We start from the raw sequence: 24,064 nt of genomic DNA, 5'->3' as shown, positions 1-24,064 counted from the left end.
AAAATAAAACAAAAGTAACTTACATGAAATAACATTCTCCCTCTTAGAATTCAGTCTTCCTCCAGAAACGGTTTTACTGGTATTTAGTAGCAGATTCATAAATACTTCCACCCCCCCCCCCCTTCTTCACCCACCCTCTTTGCCTTCCTCCGTACTCCCCAAAAGACCTAAGGCACTTGAAAAGCCTCTGGCTCAGCCTCAAGTGGTTCCTTTTGAAGGAAAATCACTGATGAGTAGATTAGAGCTGATTGGAGATGGCTGCCTGGGGGAATTTCCTAAGAATTGAGAGCAGACAGCTTCCCCAAGTCTTAAGAAAGTTGTTCCTCCTTCACTGTGGATGACTACAAGAAGCAGATTTTGCTCTGAACATTAGTAGCAAATGACTTGAAAGCAAGAGGAGACTTTGTTTTACTTGAGTGATTTCAAAAGAAAAAAAAAAATCTTTGCAATATGACCCAAGACTTATGTCAGTCTTTTCTATGGAAGGAGGCAAGGCAGGAAGTGACTTTTGTGAAATAAGACAACATGCTTTCCTTCAAAGGAACGTGGAAAAGCAGGTGGTCACTCCAAGGTCATCCCAGGGAAAACTGATGACCGCATGCACCATGGTTTTATAAGATCAGAAAGGCTGGCATTCCTGGCACGTCTATAGAGGTGTGAAGGAAAGAAAATGCAATGGATTTAGGATTCAGGAGGACCCGCCAGCATGTGCCTTCCAAAACACAACTAGACAGGAAAACCACTAGCTAGATGGGAATAGAATGAGGAAAGTGACTTTAAATTTTTTTTTTAACGTTTATTTATTTTTGAGACAGAGAGAGAGCATGAACAGGGGAGGGGCAGAGAGAGAGGGAGACACAGAATCGGAAGCAGGCTCCAGGCTCTGAGCCATCGGCCCAGAGCCCGACGCGGGGCACGAACCCAGGGACCGTGAGATCGTGACCTGAGCTGAAGTCGGATGCTTAACCGACTGAGCCACCCAGGCGCCCCAGGAAAGTGACTTTAAAACACTGACTTGGAGAAGGACAAAAATCACACTTGTCATTTTGGGATATCATTTAGGGCATGCTACCTTGGTCACTGAGGTGGACACGGATGGAATATGATTGACACCTTGACCATATTCTATAAATCAAAAATCAGAAGACATAATCCAACAGATAGGAATTTACTTATAGGATAGAATATTTTAAATTAGAACTGACCGGGAGACCCCAGAAGGGATGGTGACGGAGGAATAGGGCAACAAGACAACCTAAGTTGTATCTACTCAGTGAACTCAACAAAAACGCTGACTGAACCTGGTTCATATACCCAAACTGTGCATGTGTGATCATTTATCCACAGAAAAACTGAACAAATGAAATCTAAGATGCTTATTTTAAGATTTTTCTCTAGACTTTGATATTGTATCCCTCTATGTCTTTAATGTGTAAAGGACTCCAGGGATTAGATACATACAAACCCCAGGAAGAGGAGGTGTGAGTGTTTAAGGGAGACTCCAGTTAGGAAACAAAGAAAGAGCAAGTGTTCCTCCTCTGCCTGACCCGTACCCACTTCTGCCCACCAAGCCAGAGCAGGTTTCCATACACAGTAGGGATGTTCTGTGTTGGCAGAGCTTAAGAAACCAAAGTCCAGTGTAGGCCCAGTTGACTCAGGAACCCTTCTGAGATATAGGGACAGGAAGCCTTCTAGGCTGGAGAAGTAGCCCTTCCTCAGTCAGCTCAGCCACTATCTTCAACCCTATATGGAAGCATTAACTGTTTGTTCTCCTCTCCATTCCTCTTTTCCTTCCAGTTTTTCTAGTATTGATCCCTGTGAGGACTCTAGCACAGTGCTTCTCAAACTAATGTTATGAAAGTCTGAGTTTTTTTTAAATTTCCAACCCATACACTGGATTGATGAAATGGGAAAAAAAAAAAAAAAAAAAAAGCTTGTAAGCCTAAAATTTAAATATTAAGTTCAACAGATATAAATTTATCTTGTCAAACTGTTACATGTTTCTGAAGGCTTACTCTCAATTTCTGTATTTATCCTGTTTCAGACCAGTAACAAAGTTTACTTATCAGCACTACTTGGTAAACCACTCTTTGAACTCTAGAGAATGTTCTTTTGATGATTAAAATAGGTGGACATAAAATGTCATTGGGCAACCCTGGGTCTTATGATTGGAAACTCAACTAATATCTGTTATAAAATAGTTATCTGGGAGAGGTGAGAGCTCTATGAGCCATTGAAGGAATGTCTAATTTCCAATGGAAAACTGAGGTTGGAGCAGAAATAGAAACATGGAACAAGAAAGAGGTGAAGAGAAATAGATTTGCAGGAGCTTGGAGGGAAAAAAAAAAGATATGTAGAAATTTATGACATGCTTTGAAAATAAAAACAAGGATTTTCAAGACATTGAGAGTCTATGTAGTCTGACTACAATAGTCAGGCCATATATAAAAATAGAAGTTGGCCCTACAACTTGTAGCAACCTTCTGAGGAAAGCAACCCTTTACCTAGAATAAACAACCCAGGAAGCCATCTTGCTGTAAGTCAGACTTGCAGGAAGCCAGATTTCCATCTCTAGTGACAACCCAGGAGCTAAATAATAATTTATGTAACAATCAGCCAGAAGTGAAGAGGTTTTCATTAGTAACTGACAACTTCCCTAATGATTTTCCCTACTTCCAACTTAGGGCTAACCACAGAACGCCAAATATCCCCCCTTAACCAATCACATAGGACACCCTCCTCTAGCCCACATAGAGCTCCCCCAGGCCAACAGCCTCCAATCAGGGCACACGTACAGCCTTCCATTTTTTCACTATAAAGCTGCCTGCCTTTGACTGTCTGCCATAACACTAGTGACAGTGGCTGACTCTCTTGCTTTTAAGAGCTCTGAATAAATAATCCTTGGTTTTCTCATTTGGTTGGTCTTTGTTTATTTTCACAATACGTTAACTTTTGTTTGGAGAGTTCAATGCTGTGATAGAGCTTCCATAAGCATTTCAGAGAAATCAGCACATTCTTAATAAGTGAGTCCAATGCTGTCACTATCTTGGCAACTCCATTTCCCTCACGGCCACATTCAACGTACTGTTAAGTCCTGTCAACTCTGTATCCCAAATGTAACCCAAATGTAATCACTTCTCCCCCATCTCCAGTTCCACCACTGGAGTCCAAGAACCTCCAGTGTGCTTCTGGATTGCCACCCTAGCCTTCCCTGACCACTACTTCCTCTCTTCCTCTGATTGTGATCCATTCTCATATACAGCAGCCAGAAATTTCTGCATTGCAAATATATCATTCCTCTGCTTAAGCCTTCAAATGCCTTCCATCCCACTTAGAATAAAATCCAAACTCCTATACCATCTGGCATATTCCCTCTCCAGTCCCACCTTGTTCCACCCCTCCTGTCATCCCCTACACTCCAGTGACACTGGCCTCCTCAAATGTGCCAAACATGTTCCCATCTCGGGGTCTCTGCACCAGCTGTTTCCTCTGCCAGGAATGCTCTTCCCCCTGACCTTTGCACGGCTGGCTGCTTTCTGTCGTTCAGATCTTCACTTAGCCATCATCTCTTCAGAGCAGCAAAGAAAGTACCTACTCTGTTGTAGTCACCCAATCACTGTCACATCACCCAATTCTACCTCTCTGCATAATGCTAATCACTACCTGAAACTTTCCTTTGTTTGCTGGTTTTATTCTCTGTCTCCCATATCAGAGCAGGATTTGTCTGTCATGATTATTCACTGTATCCCTCATCCTAAAACAGGCGTGGCATTGCACTGATGCTCAATAAGTATTTTTTGAACAAATGAATGAATGCATACATGCATGAATGAGTGAGTGAATAATTGAACTGCCTGAGATTTTACACTCTAGTATGTGAAACTGTTCTCCCTTACCATACCCTAGATCAAACCTTACTCCTATGCACTGTAACACCCAAATCAATTCCCAGCTTCTCTGGAAAGCCTTACTCCACTCAGATGATGCGCCTTTTCCCTCTTCACACAGCTATGTCTGTAGGGTTCCTTTGGATTTAATCATATCCTGCCTTGATGCCTCTCATTTATAGCCTGCTGCCTAGTCCTGTTAAACTTGTCCCCTGCTTCTTAGCTCAGCACATGTGCATATATTCTCCCCACCTAAACATACTTCTTTGTACCTTCCATAAAACAGTGCAATGAATATAGTGGAGAGTCAACTAGTTTGTTGAATACATTTTTTAATGCATATCAAGTAAAATTAGGATAACATAATGGTAAGACAGAGCCAACAATAAGTGAGGTTTAAACAGTGATCTCAGAGCACTGCTTCATGGATTCCCTATTGGTGTAAATATCCCTTGTTTCCCATTGACCATTCATTGGTTTGCTCTGTGCAAAGTCAATTTCATCTCTTTCTTTCTTTCTTTTTTTTTTTGTAAGATGCATTTTGTGCTCCAAAGGCAATGCTATGTGTGGACTGGGATAACATTCACTGAGGATAGGCTTATATGCCCTGTGGGCAGCTAGCCAGGAATTGCAGCTTGAATGACATCTTTTTTTTTTTTTTTTTTTTTTTTTTGCTTGGCAAAGAAAGAGTTGCCTCACCACCCCATAGCTCAAACACCAGTTCACCTGGTTGTTGAAGGCTTCTTGCTATTTTATTGAAATTATGCTCCTGAAAACTCATAGAGTAGTCACTCCCCTAGAGCCTGGATTGTGATACTGGCTCTTTCTAAAGTATGCAAAATAACTAAAATAATGTTTTTAGGAGCGAATTTTCAAAAAGAATCAGCAATTCCACAGGTTACTCCGGCTTTTTTCCCCATCTGCTGTGACAGCAGGTGTGATTTCACAAGCCCACTCCCATCAATCATCCTCTCCAACCTGTCTCTGGTGCCTGACAAGGTGTTTATGTGCATAACATGGAAACCATCACTGGATCTTGCGAACAAATAAGGCTGCCTCTCAACAATACTCCACAAGAAGACTTCCATGGAAAGCTAGCTCAATTCAGGTAGGTGATTCATTTAATCACAAGTCTCACCCTCTTCCAGGGGTTGCAAACTCAAAGTCCTTCAGGGACAAGACAAGTACTATGAGAGCATGAGGCATCCTTCTGAAAGACAACAGTGGAGAAAACTGTGGTCTAAATGGATCATGCATGCTCTACCTAAAAAGTACTTGCATTCACTTTACATAAAAATGAGCTGGCTAAACCCAAGTTTTCTGCAGCCATAACGTGGCCACCAGTTTTCAATTTGATGCCTCTACTAAGTCAATATTCCAGCCTGAGGCCCAAGCACTTATGCTTTTCAAAGGATCTTAGAATTCATAAAATTATGGAAAATGGGAGCTGGAAATGATCCTATACCTTATTTATTCCAAATTTATTTTTTCCAAGAAAGGAAACTGAGGCCCAAAAGATTAATAATCCAGTGAAAGCAAACATATAGCAGGGTTAAGACAAAATTCTTGTCTCAGATTCCGAGTCTGATGATCTTTCAGCTACCTGCCCTTGCTTTTCTTGATGTGCCGGTAATAACCTCACATTTCATGTTTGCTTACTACAAATATCTCTTTTAAAGTTTTTTTTGCAACAGTATTAATGACAGTAAAAGGTTCAAATGATAGAGATGGATTAAAATCAACTCAATAAAAAATAATTTAGTCATCAAAGGTGAAAACAATAATGTAAAATGTGTACAAATATTATTCACAATAATTTGCATGGTAAACATAGACTACAAAACAAAGTTTTCAACTATGTAAAAGTATACACATATGTGAAAAAAGATTAGAATGAAATTGCATAATGAAATTAGAGTAGCATGATTGTTGTTCTTTTTACAAACATTTTAATGCAGCTATGATATTCCTTTTTTGTTTGGGGTGTGTGTGTGTGTGTGTGTGTGTGTGTGTGTGTGTGTGTGTGTGTGTTAAATAGACTCCACACCCAACATGGGGCTTGAACTCACAACCCTGAGATCAAGACCTGAGCTGAGATCAAGAGTTGAGTGCTCAACCAACTGAGCCACCTAGGCTCCATTTTAGGTGGTTCTCCCTAACAACATTGTTGGGGGTTATTTTAATTTCAAGAGTAGCCATTCACCACTTCCTACCCTCTTCCTTGCTAGCAAAACTTCATATTTTGTTCAGGTATCCAGCCTTTTCCCCTGTGACTCAGGAATGTCCTGATAAATCTCTCAATAGCAGTGTTCTCATTCTCTTTGCTAGGGATTGGTTCAAGCATGGGCATGTGATGTAAATGTGGCAAATGAAGGCATAAAGAGAATTTGCTAACTAACTTCTAGGAAATGGCTTCTTCCATCTTATAAGCAGATCTCTTTCTCCACCTCTGGATAGTGTGTGAGAAAAGAAGACCTAGAGCTGATGCAGCCATCTTATGACCATGAGGCAAGCTAGCCTGAGGACAAGACCTATATGCTAAGATTGGCAGAACAGAAAGAAAGAAATGATTCCTGATGAATCAGTGTGAAGTCACCCACCTCTGAACTTCCTCTGTGAGATAATCAACTTCTTATCATTTAGTTCAGTTGAGAAAAAGGATTTTCTGTTGTTTGCCAAAGCTCCAACCAAAATAATGAAACTGATTCTTTCCTTTGTACATTGGAAAACACACTTGGATACCTTTATGCAGAGGGGAATATACTCACATCTTTTCCTTTCCTTTTCTAATCCTAACATATAGGAATCATGACCACATTGAAATTCTCTATCTAGTGACTCATTTCAGAGGTGTGGTCAGGATGGATATAAGCACAATCCACTTCCTTGAGCTATCAGTTATGGTTCTACTAAGTATCCTACCATGACCAAAGCCTGATGACCATCAGCACTTTTATAGGGCATATTTAAGACAAAAAGAGTTGAAACCAGTTTGAGAGAGAAATCCTCTCTTAAGATAAAATAAGATAGGAAAGAGGAAGAAATAGCCATGTCTAGGAAAAAGGATAATATCTCAATAAATGGGAGTTTTTAACTCCCTCAAGAGCTCTAATGACACCTAATGCCCTTGTTTTGATGGTTGTATTTGTCCTTTTTCAAACCAGCCCATTTATAATTGTCTGTCACTTCTCTTCACTCTGGAAGTGACCATATTCAATCACAGCAGTGCAGTAAGATATTTGGACATCAACAAAAAGTTTGCTAAAGGGCTGTGAAGGGAACAAAAGCTACCACTGAATGCAAGATTATTGTCATTAACATACAAAGTTCTACAAGTCCTGTCTGCTTGTGTGAACTAAATTGTGAGGATTAGAAAGTGTAACCTGTAGAGAATGGACTATACATATACTTTACATATGCTGAGTATCTTGAAAAATCAGATATGAAGATAAAAGAGCTCCTTTGTACTCTAGGGCAGGGATCAGCCATTATAAAGTCACTTACCCAAGAGAGGCATGGCATGTGAACCCTGAAACCCCAACTTATGGCAACAATAATAATAGTCTATTTCCAATCTCAGAGAACATTTCCTCCTGGGAAATCCTAAAGGGTTTTAAAATGATTTTTACAAAATAAACATATATATTATCTTCAAGAAAATCAGTCTATTCTATAATAGAATGTTGTCAATTATGAAAAAGTAAATTACTTCTACTATCCCTCCATCTTATTCCCCATAATGTCCCAAACCTCCAAGAGTAAAACAATTGAAACATACTCCACATAGTCTAGAGTCTCAAGGACCTTTTGGGCTCCTATGTCCTCACTTTCCCAGCCATTTCTACTTCTGTTGTAACACCTGTCATCCATTTCCTTCATTCCCCTCCTCCCCCACACACAGCCTCCTCATTCATAGGGTGGTAAGAAAAGCACATGGAAAACAAATAATAAGTTGTCTAACGTCTATACCTGCATCTGTTTTATGAGCTTATTCTTTATACCAGTGCTTCTCAAACTTTAAAGAATATCCTGGGTATCTTGTTAAGATGCAGATTCTGGATTTAGTAAGTGTGGCATTGGGCCCAAGATTCTCCATGTCTTTTTTTTTTTTTTTTTTTTTTTAAATTTACACCCAAATTAATTAGCATATAGTGAAACAATGATTTCAGGAGTAGATTCCTTAGTACCCCTTACCCATTTAGCCCATCCCCCCTCCCACAACCCCTCCAGTAACCCTCAGTTTGTTCTCCATATTTTTGAGTCTCTTCTGTTTTGTCCCCTTCCCTGTTTTTATATTATTTTCGTTTTCCTTCCCTTATGTTCATCTCTTTTGTCTCTTAAAGTCCTCATATGAGTGAAGTCATATGATTTTTGTCTTTCTCTGACTAATTTCACTTAGCATAATACCCTCCAGTTCTATCCATGTAGTTGCAAATGGCAAGATTTCATTCTTTTTGATTGCTGAGTAATACTCCATTGTATACATATACCACATCTTCTTTATCCATTCATCCATCAATGGACATTTGGGCTCTTTCCATACTTTGGCTATTGTTGATAGTGCTGCTATAAGCATGGGGGTGCATGTGTCCCTTTGAAACAGCACACCTGTATCCCTTGGATAAATGCCTAGTAGTGCAATTGCTGGGTCGTAGGGTAGTTCTATTTTTAACTTTTTGAGGAACCTCCATACTGTTTTCCAGAATGACTGCACCGGCTCGCATTCCCACCAACAATGCAAAAGATATCCTCTTTCTCCACATCCTTGCCAACATCTGTTGTTGCCTGAGTTGTTAATGTTAGCCATCTTGGCAGGTGTAAGGTGGTATCTCATTGTGGTTTTGATTTGTATCTCCCTGATGATGAGTGATGTTCAGCATATTTTCATGTGTCGGTTGGCCATCTGGATGTCTTCTTTGGAGAAGTGTCTATTCATGTCTTTTGCCCATTTCTTCACTGGATTATTTGTTTTTTGGGTGTTGAGTTTGATAAGTTCTTTATAGATTTTGGATACTAACCCTTTATCTGATAGGTCATTTGCAAATATCTTCTCCCATTCTTTCAGTTGCCTTTTAGTTTTGCTGATTGTTTGTTTCACTATGCAGAAGCTTTTTATGTTGATGAGGTCCCAGTAGTTCATTTTTGCTTTTGTTTCCCTTGCCTCCGGAGATGTGTTAAGAAGTTACTGCGGGCAAGATCAAAGAGGTTTTTGCCTGCTTTCTCCTTGAGGATTTTGATAGCTTCCTGTCTTACATTTAGGTCTTTCATCTATTTTGAGATTGTTTTTGTGTATGGTGTTAGAAAGTGGTCCAGGTTCATTCTGCATGTCGCTGTCCAGTTTTCCCAGCACCACTTGCTGAAGAGACTGTCTTTATTCCATTGGATATTCTTTCCTGCTTTGTCAAAGATTACTTGGCCATACATTTGTGGGCCCATTACTGAGTTCTCTATTCTGTTCCATTGATCTGAGTGTCTGTTCTTGTGCTAGTACCATACTGTCTTGATGATTACAGCTTTGTAGTATAGCTTGAAGTCCGGGATTGTGATGCCTCCTGCTTTGGTTTTCTTTTTCAAGATTGCTTTGGCTATTCAGAGTCTTTTCTGGTTCCACACAAATTTTAGGATTATTTGTTCTAGTTCTGTGAAGAAAGCTGGTGTTATTTTGATAGGAATTGCATTGAATATGTCGATTGCTTTGGGTAGTATCGACATTTTAACAATATTTGTTCTTCCTAGCCAGGAGCATGGGATCTTTTTCCATTTTTTTTTTGTGTGTGTCTTCTTCAATTTCTTTCATAAGCTTTCTGTAGTTTTCAGCATACAGATTTTTCACCTCTTTCATTAGATTTATTCCTAGGTATTTTATGGTTTTTTGTGCAACTGTAAATTCTCCATTTCTAACAGCTTCCGAAGTAAAACTGAAGCTGCCAGACCTGGTCCATGGCCCATACTTTGAGTAACAAGATTTTTATAAAATGTCTAAGCTAAACAGCATCTGAGATTCAAACAAAACACACTAAATAACAAAATGGCAATTGTTTCAAAATGTGATGGGATTTGATAAAATTTGAGATGTGCATTTCTGAACACTAAATACAAGTTCTCTTGGGGCACCTGGGTGGCTCAGTTGGCTGAGCGTCCAACTTCAGCTCAGGTCATGATCTCGCGGTTCGTGGGTTCAAGCCCCATGTTGGGCTCTGTGCTGACAGCTCAGAGCCTGGAGACTGCTTTGGATTCTGTGTCTCCCTCCTCTCTCTCTACCCTCCCCTGCTCATGTTCTGTCTCTCCCTCTCTCTCAAAAATAAATAAACATAAAAAAAATTTTTAATACAACAAGTTCTGGAAAGACTGAGTCTCCGTATATGTATTATCTATTGCTACACAATAAAATTACTAACTTAAAACAGTATCAAACATTTATTTTGCTCATGAATCTGAAATTTGGCAGAAATTTGCCACAACAACTTGTCTCCGTTCCACATGACATTAAGTGGGATAGGTCAATTGGAAATTAGAAAAGTCACTTTCAAAATGAATCACTCTTATGAGTGGCAAGTTGGTGATGGCTTTCAGCTGGAAGCTCAGACAGGTCTGTGGGACAACCATGTTAGTTCCTCTCCATGTGGGCCCCTCCATGGGCTGCTTGGGCTTCTCATAGCATGGTGACAGAGTTCCAAAAGCAAGTGTCTCAAAAACAACAAAATGGAAGTATATGGCATCTTCATGGCCTGGCCTCAGAAATAACACAGCATCCTTTTCATCATACTTTATTAGTTAAGGCAGTTACAAAGGCCTGCCAGGTTCAAGAAGAGAGACAAGAGACTCTACCTCTTGATGGTGAAATGACAAAATTCCAGAAGAGCATGAGGGATGGGAAATACAATTGTGGCCATCTTTGGGAAATACAATATGCCATACTTATCAACCCCAAATCCTTTTTGAACATACAATAAGTTAATCATGGTATACATTTTCTATTCTAGCCCACTTCCATTCCCATTTATATGTTTTTTGGAGAAGAAAAGAAATATAGAATACATTGGAAGAAATTGAAGAAAAGGTAGAAGAATAGACGACTATCTGATATAGAGTAGAAAAAAAAAAACAGGAAGAAAATAGTTGGAAAAGTGAGGAAAGATGTTTAAGAAGGAAGTAAGATGCAAGCCCACAGAACAGTAGGTCTGAATATGAAGACAAATATCATCCCACCTTCCCTACCCTCACTCTGCTATCTGTAAAAGAGTGACTGGATACCAATCTGATTGGCTGGGAGGCCTAATAAGTTATTTACTGCCATTCTCTGGTAGAAAGGAATCAATATTGGAGCCTAGTACTGGCCAATAATAAATGAATTCAGCTATTTTTCTCTTTCAAAAAATTTATGACAGCAGCAGAGTGAATTCAAACATAAGACCTAAGGCTTTCTCAGATAGTTCTCATCTATGGCAAGACCACAGTGTCATTGGGAGGAATAGGGCTGGGATAGGAAGGGACAACTATACTGTCTGGACCACTTACTGCATTTGCTAGCTTACATTTACATGCTACAACATGAGGTCTGATTCCAGGGAAAAAACACACTGAGGGGCTAGATAGGTACTTATGCAATTTAAGATGATCATAACCAAATCTTCCATTTCACAGTAAGAAATGCTAGTTTTGCTGAGATATGGAAACAAAATGTTCCTCTGTTCATACAGGGCCCTGTAAATTGGCTCCCCACACCTCCACATTTGGTCTCCACACTGTCCTGCTGAGTGTGAGCTCTGTGGAAGTTTAGAGTAGTGCGAAACAGCCATGTTGCACTGTCTTTGGTGCTGAAATGCAAGATTCCAGTGATGAAACCAAAGAATCGCTACCCTGGAACAGTACTGCAAAAATCATAAGGAAATATTTCTACCACACATTTGCCTCAATTCCCTTTGAAACAAAACCACTGAGCATGCCTATGTATCAGAAACCCACTGCCTCTTAACTCTTGCTCTAAACCTCTTATTGCAAGTTCAAAAGATAAAGACTTCCCTCATGAAGCACTGTTTGGCTGATGCATGGGAATGTTCCAGTCATGCTATTGAGATGGGTTCCTGGAAGGAAGATGAGAAAAATGATCTGCATTTTTCTTGATTTCTGCCCAAGCATGTCTGTTCTGTAGGCGTCCTGGAGTTCTTCCCAGAAGGCAGATCTCAAAATCTTCAATGCCAATCATGAATAAGAGTTCCATTTACTTAAAATAATTAAATTTGTTCAGTGTTGTGAGTATGAATGAAAAGTGCCAAATTAAAAGGAGCAATTGCTGATCTTCACCTACAGTGATGTCCTGAGAGAAAAGACCACCTCACTCACCACCCCCTTTCATTTCCTACACCAATCCCCTTCTATTCACCAAGGCAGTCAGAAAGTCTATGAGAGAGACAGCTGTTAGAGACTGAGGTGACATCCTGGATCTGTTAACTCCTCCATCCATTGCTCCTATATAGAATTAGAATAAGAATCTTTATCCCTCATTATCTTCCTTTGAACTTTGCCCAAAAAGACATTCCAAAAAATGCTGAGGAAAATTTTGCCAGCAACATTTATAGCTGCCCTGTGAGGATACACCATGGGATCCCAACACAGAAAGTTTAGAAATGTGGCCTTCCCTGCTACATTTATGCATTACCAGAGCAGTAGTATCATTAGATACAATATCTTCAGACGTTAAAGAAAATAAACACAGAACCATGATACTGAAAATGAGCACTTAAGACCTTGAATTTTTAATACACCTCCGCTTCATTCCACTCACACACTCTCTCTGATTTTACATGTCAGACATGACAACCCTGGACAGTGCATATTCTTTTGATCCCCTAGCCCACATGAGAAGACACTAAGGGTTTACATTCAAGCTGGGAGTTCCAGGTTTAGGACACATTCAATACAATTATGCCACATAACAATATATTTATGCCTTATAAATCATAAGCAACCTTGGATATGGGACCTAACCTCTCTAGCCTCTGTATTAGTTTCCTACAGCTGACATAACAAAATACCACAGATTGGGGCTTAAATGATATACATTAATTGTTTCACAGTTCTGGAAGCTAGAAGTCCAAGTTCAACATGTCAGCAGGTTTGGTTTCTCCTGAGTCCTCTTTCCCTGACTTGCAGATGGATGCCTTTTTGTTGTGTCCTCACATGGCCTTTCCTCTCTGCATGTCTCCCTGGTATCTCTTTGTCTTTTTATAGGGACACCAGTGAGATTGGATTAAGGACACCATTTTAACTTAGTCACCTCTTTAAAGATTTTATCTCTAAATCTAGTCATGTTCTGAGGGGCTTTTAATATATGGATTTGGGGTGGGAGTAGGGGGTGGAAGGATACAATTAAATCCACAACAGCCTCTATAAAAATGGGCATCATAAGGATTTATGTAAGATGCAGACAAGAACATGAATTTAAAATTATAAGTCACCATACAAATAGTGTATCATTGATATCATAATTTTTGTCATTATAATTATTATTCTCTATGACATATTGTCAGTCTCTGAGGAAATCTGAATTTTTCACCTTTGAAGAATTATAGCACAGTGGATAAGAGAACATGCTCCAGAACTAAGATGTCTGGATCCAAATCCTGACTTCACCGTTTGTCAGCTGTGTGACCTTCAGAAATTATTTTAACCTCCCTAAGCCTCAGTTTTCCTATTTATGAATTAGGGATGTAAAAATAATACCTACCTTTCAGGATTGTTGAAAGGATTAAAAGAAAGAGTGCATTAAAAATGACTGACTAAATAGTATATGCTCAATAAACGTGGTGGTTGTTAGTAACAGCAGTATTTAAACCTTGTTGTTGCCTCTGCTTCTTTCTCAGCCAGCAGAGGTCTCCAGCATAGTCGAACTGGGACTAGCTTCCCCATGACAATCTGCAGTGCAACTGCCAAGCACATCCACTCTTGGCAGAGAAAGGAGTGAAAGAATTGCCACCCTGTCTGAAGGAAGAAGAAGAGCTCAAAAACAAGAGAACAGGGAATAGTTAGGATTCCATGGTAGGATGTTATATGGACAGATGACCATATTAAGATTAAGTTCTAGTGGTGCTTCAGAAACTGACTTTTACTTACATTGTGCTTAGTTGTATCCCGCTTTAGCCAATTCTAAAATTAGAAAATTTACTCACATAGGGGCATCAGCCACACGGTGGCTCAGTCAGTTAAGCATTCGACTCTTGATTTTGGCTCAGGTCATGACCTCATGGTTTGTGAATTTGAGCCCCATATAATGCTCTGGGTTGATAGTGCAGAGCCTGCTTGGGGATTCTCTCTCCCCCCTCTCTGCCTCTCTCTCAAAATAAAGCAAACTTAAAAAAGAAAAGAAAAATTACTCACATATACCTCAGAAGAACAACGAGAATGAATCCGCAAATGATTTTGTAAAGTTCTCTGAATGCAAGGAGTGCTGTTAAACAAATATTTAACATTTCTCACAGTATTAAGCTTATCGCATCTTTATCACCAGTTATATTCCGTGCCTTGGTTTTGCTTCCACTGTAATATATTTCCTTTAACTTTCTTTTCCCAGACAAGCTTACACCTCCAAGTTCAATTATTCTGTCAATTGTGTTTTAAATTACACTGATTTATATTAACCACTTGTGGTATCGATTTGTTGATCTGTTGCTTCTTCTGTACCAATCATCTTTACACCCACCGAAACCTGCACTGGCAATTAAGCTGAGGAAGGTTAGAGTTATTCAAAAGAAATTAAAGCATTGAAGGAAAGACAGTGGAATAACTGGGATAAAAAGAGCACCGAGGGGAAAACACACATGTACTAAAAAAGCATAGCACGCAGCAGATAGAGGCTCAGAGGGAAAAGAGGAGAGCGAGATAGAAAACGAATCTTGCTTCAGCCTGCTACATCTCGCTTTCAGCACCAAGGACAGAGCCTCTGAAGGGCTGACCCAAGCACTGATCAGTTTAGGGTCCCTCCCAAGTACTCCAGAGAAAACGCATGAATTTGAAAGCAGCTATGAAGCATGCAGTAAGGTCTAATAGGAAAGCTTTAAGAGCAGCCCACAAGTGATTTCACCTTAGAAGCAAAAATGGGTGATTTTCTTTCTGTTCATTTCCACAGTTTCTGTGTCCTAGGAAAGGCAAAGTTTGCTTTGCTTGGGCATGTCTGCTGTCAGTAAATGACTGCAGGAGCTGAGGTGCTAAACTCCACAGTCTCCAGAAATCAGAAGAAATTTTCAGGGTAAGTAATTCTTCCTTTTGTTTCTAATTTAATACACAGCATTTCCTGGAAGGTTATTTAACCAGCTTGGGGTTCTGTGGTTCTCTAAGAATATGCATTAAAACTCTGTACCCTCTCTTATTTAAAAACCTAAAATCCCCGAAGAAACTGTTGTCATTTTTCCCTCATTTCTTGAACAATAAAAACCTGTTCTCTTTCTCTTTTTCCCCCAAAATTAGATCCTCATAGGCTCTAGAGGCTATATCAAGACAGAATTAAAAGATGGAAAATAAAAAGCTGTTACTATCCTTGGGATTTGTATGGAAGTTGATTGTATTCCCCTTAAGGGTCTCACTTAATTGTAAGGGTCTGTCATTTTAAACTTCCCAATTTAGCATCCTGGTAATCCAGGGCTGAGGGTTTAGAGAGGCATTGTTTTCAATGGTCTATTTAAAGTCAGGCTGTTTCCAAGTCAGAATTCAATTATTCCCAACAGAGATATGCAGTACTTGAGATGATGATTGTGTATGTTTTCTTTAATGATAGCATATGATTTTGAGGGTATTGTTGTTGTTTAATTGTTGGACTTTCATTACTTATTGTAGCTTATTGGGTCAATGGAAGTCATTGCAATTAGGCATGCATTTAGTTTATGCATATCCAGTTCATGCATTTAGTTTAACCAAATACTATCAAAACGCACACACAATAATAATGCAGCAATAGCAAAGTGGAACTTGGATTCTAAACTCATTCTGCATTCCTATCTGCACTTTATAGGTGAAGCCCTTTGCTTACTAATACTAAAAGGTCAGTAAGATATCTGTCCTGGGGTAAGAGTGAAGAATCACTGCTTGACACACCATTGGATCTCTTGTAGCCAAAGAGAAGCAAACATGATACGAAAAAGATTCTTACTCAGACACTTGTTTATTTTTAGTTGAACATTTTCAAAGGTCTGTATGGCTAGCAGTGAGCAGGGGTCTCAAGCAAGGAAAATACTGACAGTATCCAAATGAATGCCTGATATTAAAGCATCTATACATAAGGTTGCTTATTATAGAATATGAATTAAAGCAAATACCAAATAGGTCTTACTCAATATTAAAGTCAATACCTAATGCACTGAAGTTTGCCATTGATTATAATTTGCTTATTTATTGACTGATCTATTGAGTTCCCATTTTATCTCTGATTAGAATGATAAAATGCTTGGTCATTCGAAGTTGTGATGGAAAGTGGGAATTCTCTGCTCTATGGGGCAGGTTTAATTAGAGAAAAAAATGTATATTACCTTAGCTACTGGATCTCAGAGACTAGCTATGGTTTTTCCCTGTACAATTTCCAACAGTGTAAATATGCCCAAATGTATAAATATGCTATGTATTTTAATGCATTTGTGAATCTTCATTAGGAAAATAAACTAGACAACAATTTTCAAGAACAAAGTGCCATAGAAATGCTAAAGACTACCTCTAATAATAATGACAATGTAACTCCCACTATTTCAAATTCAGTGTGCACCTGCACTGACTTCACTGTTCTTGGTCAGGTGCTATGAACAAGATACTCTGAAAAGGCAAGGTTTTCAAATGAGTCTCTATTTCAAGTTTGTCTTCCTTACCTCAATAGTGGAGTAGTTAAGAACATAAGGTCTAGAAACAGATCTCGGGTTGAATCAGTTTCATCATTTATTATTGTATGACCCCAACAAGATACTTAACCTTTCTATTACTTACTTTCTTCATCAGCAAAATGGGAGTAATATTAGCACCTACCTCCTTTATCAGGTTGTTGTGAGATTTAAATATGAAAATGCTTACAAATTTTAGCCATAATTATCAACCTTTTCAACCAATATAGCAAATCTGCATTGAAGCCCAGAACCAGAAAAGCTATGAAGACTAGAGGTCAGGATATAACTGAGTGAAAGGTTAGAGATAGCAAAAGACAGGAATCTATGATACAGATGAAGATTTGGCCATGGAACCCTGCTATTAAGGTGTTCTGTTCTGGGTTTAGAAAAAAAAACATCTCTACTTGGAAATGACTCCATACATCAATGTCCACCCCCAGAATAGACACATTAAATAAGTTGTGAGTTTGATATTTAAGGAGACTTAAGATCAAAGCTAGGCTCTATACAGCTTCCTATATAGTATATAATCTTGAGAAAGTTACTGAACCTTTCTTTGACTCGGTTTTTTAATCTATAAAAAAAAAGGATATCAATATCCACCTTCAGGGCTACTGTAAATATTAAGATTATACATGTAAAGTACCAGTGCCTGGCACGTGGTAGTAACCAGAAGAGATGATGACTACTATCTTCAGAAGGAGATGAGAACTCAAGTGTTTTAGTTTTTATTGTGTTTGTTTTTTGCCTAATTTAATATCCTTAAGGAAAGGGAACGAATAACTAAAACCTTGTAAGCCTTAATGAGTATCTTCCTAACAAGCCTGGTATGCAACCAAGTGCCAAGGAGGCACCCCACAAATGCTCCAGGCATGAGGTAGCTCAGCCCTGAGGGACTGAGTATCAGTGAAGCAGGATATATGTCATAGTTGATGGGGACCTGACCACTCTTTGTCACTTTGCTTTTTAAAATAGATTGTGCACTCACTTTCAGAGATGCTAAAATAAACTATAAAGACCAAAATAAATCAATACTTTGTAAGAAGATCAAAGGCTCATTAAAATTTGTGAGTAGTGTTATGTAGAATGAATCTTAAAAGAGTAAGGCCAGCCATAATCTTCTAGTCCTTGCCTTCTCCACTTTCTCACCTCCCATCCATTCTTAACTACTACCACTCTTTATTGAGGTCACCAGTAATCTCCTAATCTCCAGGTCCATTAGCCACTCTGCAGTGGTAGTTTACCTGACCGCTTCACTTATTCCCTCTTCTCCTTTAACAATAAAAGCCACAGTACTTCAAGTGCTTGTGCCAGGCATTATGCTAGAGTCATGATTCTCACCTGGGAGGACAATTTTGCCACCCAAATGACATTTGACAATGTCTGGAGTCATTTGTTGGTTGTCACAACCTGGGTGAAGGGAAGTGTTACTGGTACTAGTGTGTACATGTCAGGGATGCTGCTAAAGATCCTAAAATGCACAGGACAACACCGTCCCCCAAACAAAGAATTATCCAGCCCAAATCGTCAGTACTGCCAAACCTTTACATATATAATTTTATTGATCTTCACAGTAACTCCATGGAGTGGGTATGATATCCTCATTTTGCTGATGAGGAAACCAGACTATAAATATATATTACTTAGAGAGTGATTATTAAGGTAAAAAATTCTCCAGGCTTTCCTGAAACCAGTTTGCTATCTGGTAATATATTTATCAGAGGGAGAAGGAAATGAAGAAGCCCAGCCCAGCTATGTGTTACATAAGCAATCCTAGTGAAGAAGGAGGAGAAGGAGGAAGAGGTGGAGGAGGAGGAGGAGGAGGAGGAGGAGAAGGAAGAGGAGGAGGAGAAAGAGGAGGAGGAGGGCAAAGGAGGGAGGAGGAGGAAAGAAGGAAGGAAGGAAGGAAGGAAGGAAGGAAGGAAGGAAGAAAGAAAAAGAAAGAAAAGATGGATAGATAGACCTAAGGAGGGAGAAAGTTGATACAATTAGCTGAGAGGCAGGGAGTAATCCAGCATCTCATTCATATTCTGCTTCCATCCCCCACACCCACAACTCATCAGGAACTGCTTGGACAACCAAGGTTCACACCTACTTTCTACTATAAAGAATCTTAGGCCAGATATGATACAATGCAAAAATAATAATAAATCAGAAATCCATGCAGTTGTGATTCCAACATCAGGCTCAGAATTGACTTTCAGAGTTGAGGGTTTCTTTTTGTATAACTAGTCATTGACACTCAGCTGTATTATTTTTTTTTAACTTTTTTTAACGTTTATTTATTTTTGAGACAGAGAGAGACAGAGCATGAACAGGGGAGGGTCAGAGAGAGAGAGACACAGAATCTGAAACAGGCTCCAGGCTCTGAGCTGTCAGCACAGAGCCCGACGCGGGGCTCGAACTCACGGACCGTGAGATCATGACCTGAGCCAAAGTCGGCCGCCCAACCGACTGAGCCAACCAGGCGCCCCTCAGCTGTACTATTTTTAAGTAGCTATCAAACCCCAGCAGAGTAAGAAGTCCAAGATCAGAACAAATATCCCAAGGTTTTGTGCTTTATCTTACCTATCAGACAAGATGAGACTAAGATATCATTGGTCAGCTACAGACCCAATGAGAGACTAATTTCTGGCCACTACTTTTCAAAGTGGTCCAGTCACAGAAGGAAAGGTGTTCTGTGTCCAAGCCAATCTCAAAGGTGAAAATATCCTTGAACAATCAGAAAGCATTGTATTTTTCACAAAGCTCTTGGTAGCAGCACTGATATCTTCAGGGTAGCAGCTGCCCTTTCCAAATAATGAGAAAATTATAATTATTATCAAAAACTATTATTATATTTTAAAATATATTGAGTACAAATAGTGTGCCAAGATAAAGAACAATTTTTAAAAAAACAATTCTCTGCATTCATTCCAAGTCAGCCCCTTACAATCATTTATTCATTTTAACACTTTTGCATTCCAGGATGAAACATTTCAAAATGAGGCATAAAATGACAGACATGATTAGGCCAATCCCCTCATCGAAGGAGAGCTGCAGATACAGGATTGACAGCAAATCCTGGCCACCAAGTCAGCGTCTATCTCTGCCAGGGATACGCTGGAGCGAGCATTCCTGTGTACTCCATGTCTAAATATTTTAGTTATAACCAACAAACCAGTGAATAAAATGTTTAATCCTCCTGCCTTAACAAATATACCTTCATAACCATCTGGAAGGCTAGGTTTGAATTCGGGATTCCTAGGCACTTAAAAGTTCAATGCAAAATGTGAGAGGGCATGAGAAGCTGCCTTCCATCCTAACTCCTGCCCCAGGGACACCATCCTCTTCTCTCCTTACCTCAGGCTACACCCAAGCCACTCATGTGAGGCCCCCGAAAGAGCTATTGCTTGAGCCCAGGGGCCCCAAATACACATGACACAGTCTACCCTCAGGGTGACAGATCCAAACTAGGGCCTGTGCCTTGGAAACAGGGCCCATGCATTTGGGGCAGAGAATTCTGTGACTTTGGTACGCAGAGTGTGATCCAGAATAGCAGTGTGAACTCTTGGTGGACCCATTCCTTGGCACTGTTGGAGGGGTGGGGGCATGACCTCATCCCATGGGGAGGATATGACAGAGGGGGTCCAGAGTGGGACCTTCTAAAGCAAAGATTGCAGGGCAAGAGTCCCTCTTCCAGCACATAAGGCTTTGATGCACTGCTACCATTGTGACACAGGTATTTCCATATTTTTCTACAGGAGATGATGATTTTTGTCTCCTTCCCTCCCCACGCCCATCTCTACCCAGACATGCACAAATGTGGCTCTAAGAGCCCAGAGTCTCTTCTTCAGCCCCAACAGGCTGGTGTCATGGGGGCAACGGATGGGCTCTGAGCCTTTCCCACTCTAAGTCCAAAGTCCCCACAGTTTGAGGATTAGTTCATCCCAGTGGGATCACAACACAACAACTGTTGTAGCTTTCAGATGCCAAAGGAGAGTGTTGGAAAAATCAGAAGGCCTGCATGCCAGTTCTGCTGCTAACAAGCTTTACGACCTAAGACATATTACTCACCTCTCTGGGTCTCAATTTCCCTGTTTGGAAACTGAGGGCTTTGGACCCTGTCAGAGGCTAAAAACTGATGGTCATGGGTCATTGGCCCATGGATGTGGGATTTTGCAGGTGGAAGGAGGAGGGACTCTACGGGGCTTAAATTTTTTTTTTAATTGGTAACCAATCTTTTAAAATTAGGAGGTTTCAAATAAAATTCCACACATGGATTTTCCCTAAACATAAAAACCACTGTACTGCCTCTATACCCCATTACTCTTGAGTTTTTCTCCCACAAGCCAGCATCGCATTCTTACCATGCCTCATGTAAAATACAAGAGAGAGAATGGGAAACTAAAGGAAGAGACAGAGGGAGCAGGGGAAAAAGCAAACAGAGGCAACAGAGAAGAGGACAGAGGAAACAAGGAAAGCGGAATGGGAAGCTAAGGCAGACAGACCAGTAAGAGAAAAAGAGCTCACACTTACATAGCTTGCTAGGTATCATAACTTTCAATGTCTTACATACTTAATAGCTCACTTGCTAGCCACAAAAACCCTACGGGATTCCCTCCACTTACAGAGGAGGACAATGAAGTTCAGGGAGATGCAATAACATGCCAAGGGCCCAGTGGTAGGAAGTGGCAGAGCTGGGATTCTAATCCAGCCACAGCTCTCCACCTCACTCAGAGTCCAAGCATAGCTCTCTCAATGGCCCTGCACAACCTCTCGACCTCACCCCCTTCTGCTCTGTACCTGCCTCACTTCGCTCCAGACACTCTGGTTCCCTGCCACCTTCCACACATCAGCCTGTCCTGCCTTTGTACCTGCTATCATTTCTGCTTGAACCACTCTTCCTGCAGATATCTGCATGGTTGGCTTCCTCATGTCCTCCAGGTCTTGACTCAGTTGTCCCCTTCTCCACGAGGGCTTCCTGATTACTCTGATTAAAAATTGCCCTCAGACCTTTTGGGATGAGCACTGGGTGTTGTATGGAAACCAATTTGACAATAAATTTCATATATTGAAAAAAATAAATAAATAAAGTAAGAATTTAGAATCAGAAAAAAAAATTGCCCTCAGATATCCTACACACACACACACACACACACACACACACACACACACACACACAAAATTCTCCCCATCTCCTTACCTCCTTCTCTGATCTATCCTTCTCCAAAATGCATATCACTATCGAACATACTACATCCTTTATTTATCTTATTTCTTACTGTATTTTCCTCCAGAATGGGGGCTACATGAGGGCAAGAATATGTATCCCTTTTGTTCATTGCTGTATTTCCAGTGCTTAAAACACTACCAGGCATATAGAAAGTGCTCAATAATTATTTGTTAAAGCAATAAATAAAAAAGCTCCAAAGTATCCAATTTTATAGACATTGTTTTCTGTCTCCTCCCAGGAAACCCATTGGGGTCACTCTTCTCCCATTGGGCTATGGCGCTTCTAAGCCAGCTGAGTGGCCACATCAACTCCACCTGTGGGGCAGAGAACTCCACGGGGGCCAGCCAAGCCCGCCCACATGCCTACTATGCCCTCTCCTACTGCGTGCTCATCCTGGCCATCGTCTTCGGCAATGGTCTGGTATGTGTGGCAGTGCTGAGGGAACGGGCTTTGCAAACCACCACCAACTACCTGGTGGTGAGCCTGGCCGTGGCGGACCTGCTGGTGGCCACCTTGGTGATGCCCTGGGTGGTGTACCTGGAGGTGAGTAAGCCCCAAGTGCAGGCTGCCTGTGTGACTGTACTTGTCTTTGTCTTCCCTGAGTACTGGCCTTCCGGGTTCAAAATGCTCCCTGCCATGATCCAGGGACTGGGAAGGAAGGAGAGCCCCTCTCATTCTCCCTTTCATAAGGAAACTGAAGGCCTGAGAGCTGTCATTATCCAGCCTCACTTGCCCATATCAGAACCAAGGAGCTGGGAATTGATTGTGTTCCTGGGTCTCCAAAAACCAGGTGACTGGACTTGAGTGAGGAGACTCATCCTAAAAATGCATCAGGTCCAGGGTGCCTGGGTGGCTCAGTCAGTTGAGCATGTGACCCCTGATCTCAGGGTCATAAGTTCAATCCCCACATCACATTCCACGCTGCACTTGGAGCCTACTTAAAAAAATTAATCAGGTTTATTCTCTTTGCCAATCACATTGCAAAGATGTGGGGGCTTGGGGGAGGCAGTCCATGGGTGTCTGCATCAGTGTTTCAATATATAGAGGGCTGGGGATGTGCAGAAAGGACCTGAGACAACAGTGAGGGTGCAGGGGGACTCAGAAGGAATCACAGAAAAACCAGAAAGAATTTTTTAATGAATGAGGGGAAAAAAGAGAAAAAAACAGTCTGCAAATAGATCAGACTTCTTTTGATGGTTTAGTTGCCCTTGGACTCAGTTCTTTCCTCCTGGGTACCAGCTCTCCACAGACTCTGCTACCAAATAGACCCAACCTTCACATTTATATTTTTGATGCCTCCATTAATAGTACAGAGCCCTTACCAGTCAGATAATGCAGCAAACCCTGGAGAATTCTTCTGGAGAGAAACAGTTCTTAAATTTGAAAGTATTTTCATTTGAAAGTGCAAAACAGAGTCAGGAGGTGATCAAGACAAAACATCCATTTGCTAACAAAGGAATCACGGTACACCTGTTCAAGAAACAGATATTCTTACCAGGAAAACATGCAATTACTGAAGAGTTTTAAAAAAAAACACTTTAACGTACTATAAATATGTCTCTCCTGCACCGTGTATCATGTATCATTTTAAAGAGGTATCCAATGAAGGATCAAAATGATGCTATGATTAAGAGAAATTAAAATTCATCAAATTAATATCTCGGTTAATATTAATAGTGAAGGTGACAGTTAATTAAGTATGACATATCACAGGAGAGTAAAAACCTCAACCACAGACTGCCTAGGCTGGTACCCCTATTAAAGAATGACTGGGAACTAAAATTAGACTTATGATCTCAAAGGGGAAACATAAAAGAAAGAAATCAAGAAAATAGAAAAGTAAAGGAAAAGCAGAAAAACATCTAGGCTTATTGGGGCAGAGGTAAAGGCTGAGGGAAGACTTCAAAAAAATAAGCACTAATTTCTCCCAGTTAGGATAATCCTGATGGCAAAAGATCTTATAATTATCTTGACTTTTCTGTCAACCCAAAATGACTGAAGCAACCTTGAAGTCAGAAGCTATATCTTTGTTCTTTTTCTCCTGTAGCCCAAACGTACTACCTGGCACATAATATGTGCTAAATAAATATTTGATATATGAA

At 40.3% G+C, this 24,064-nt stretch overlaps 1 protein-coding gene across 1 annotated transcript in view; it reads left to right on the top strand.

Moving 5' to 3' along the window:
* The first annotated feature begins 22,213 nt into the window (after positions 1–22,213).
* DRD3 (dopamine receptor D3) overlaps positions 22,214–24,064 on the top strand; it is a 34,679-nt gene continuing 32,828 nt past the window's right edge. The window contains exon 1 of the mRNA XM_060637962.3: positions 22,214–22,505. Within this exon, the coding sequence (XP_060493945.1) occupies positions 22,236–22,505 (270 nt within the window). The 5' untranslated portion in view covers positions 22,214–22,235. The remainder of the gene's footprint in view (positions 22,506–24,064) is intronic.

Source organism: Panthera onca, chromosome C2, assembly GCF_046562875.1.
Source record: "Panthera onca isolate mPanOnc1 chromosome C2, mPanOnc1 haplotype 2, whole genome shotgun sequence".
Lineage (NCBI taxonomy): Eukaryota > Metazoa > Chordata > Mammalia > Carnivora > Felidae > Panthera > Panthera onca.
The sequence above is the reverse complement of the archived record's forward strand: the minus strand, read 5'-3'. Positions and strand labels throughout refer to the sequence as shown.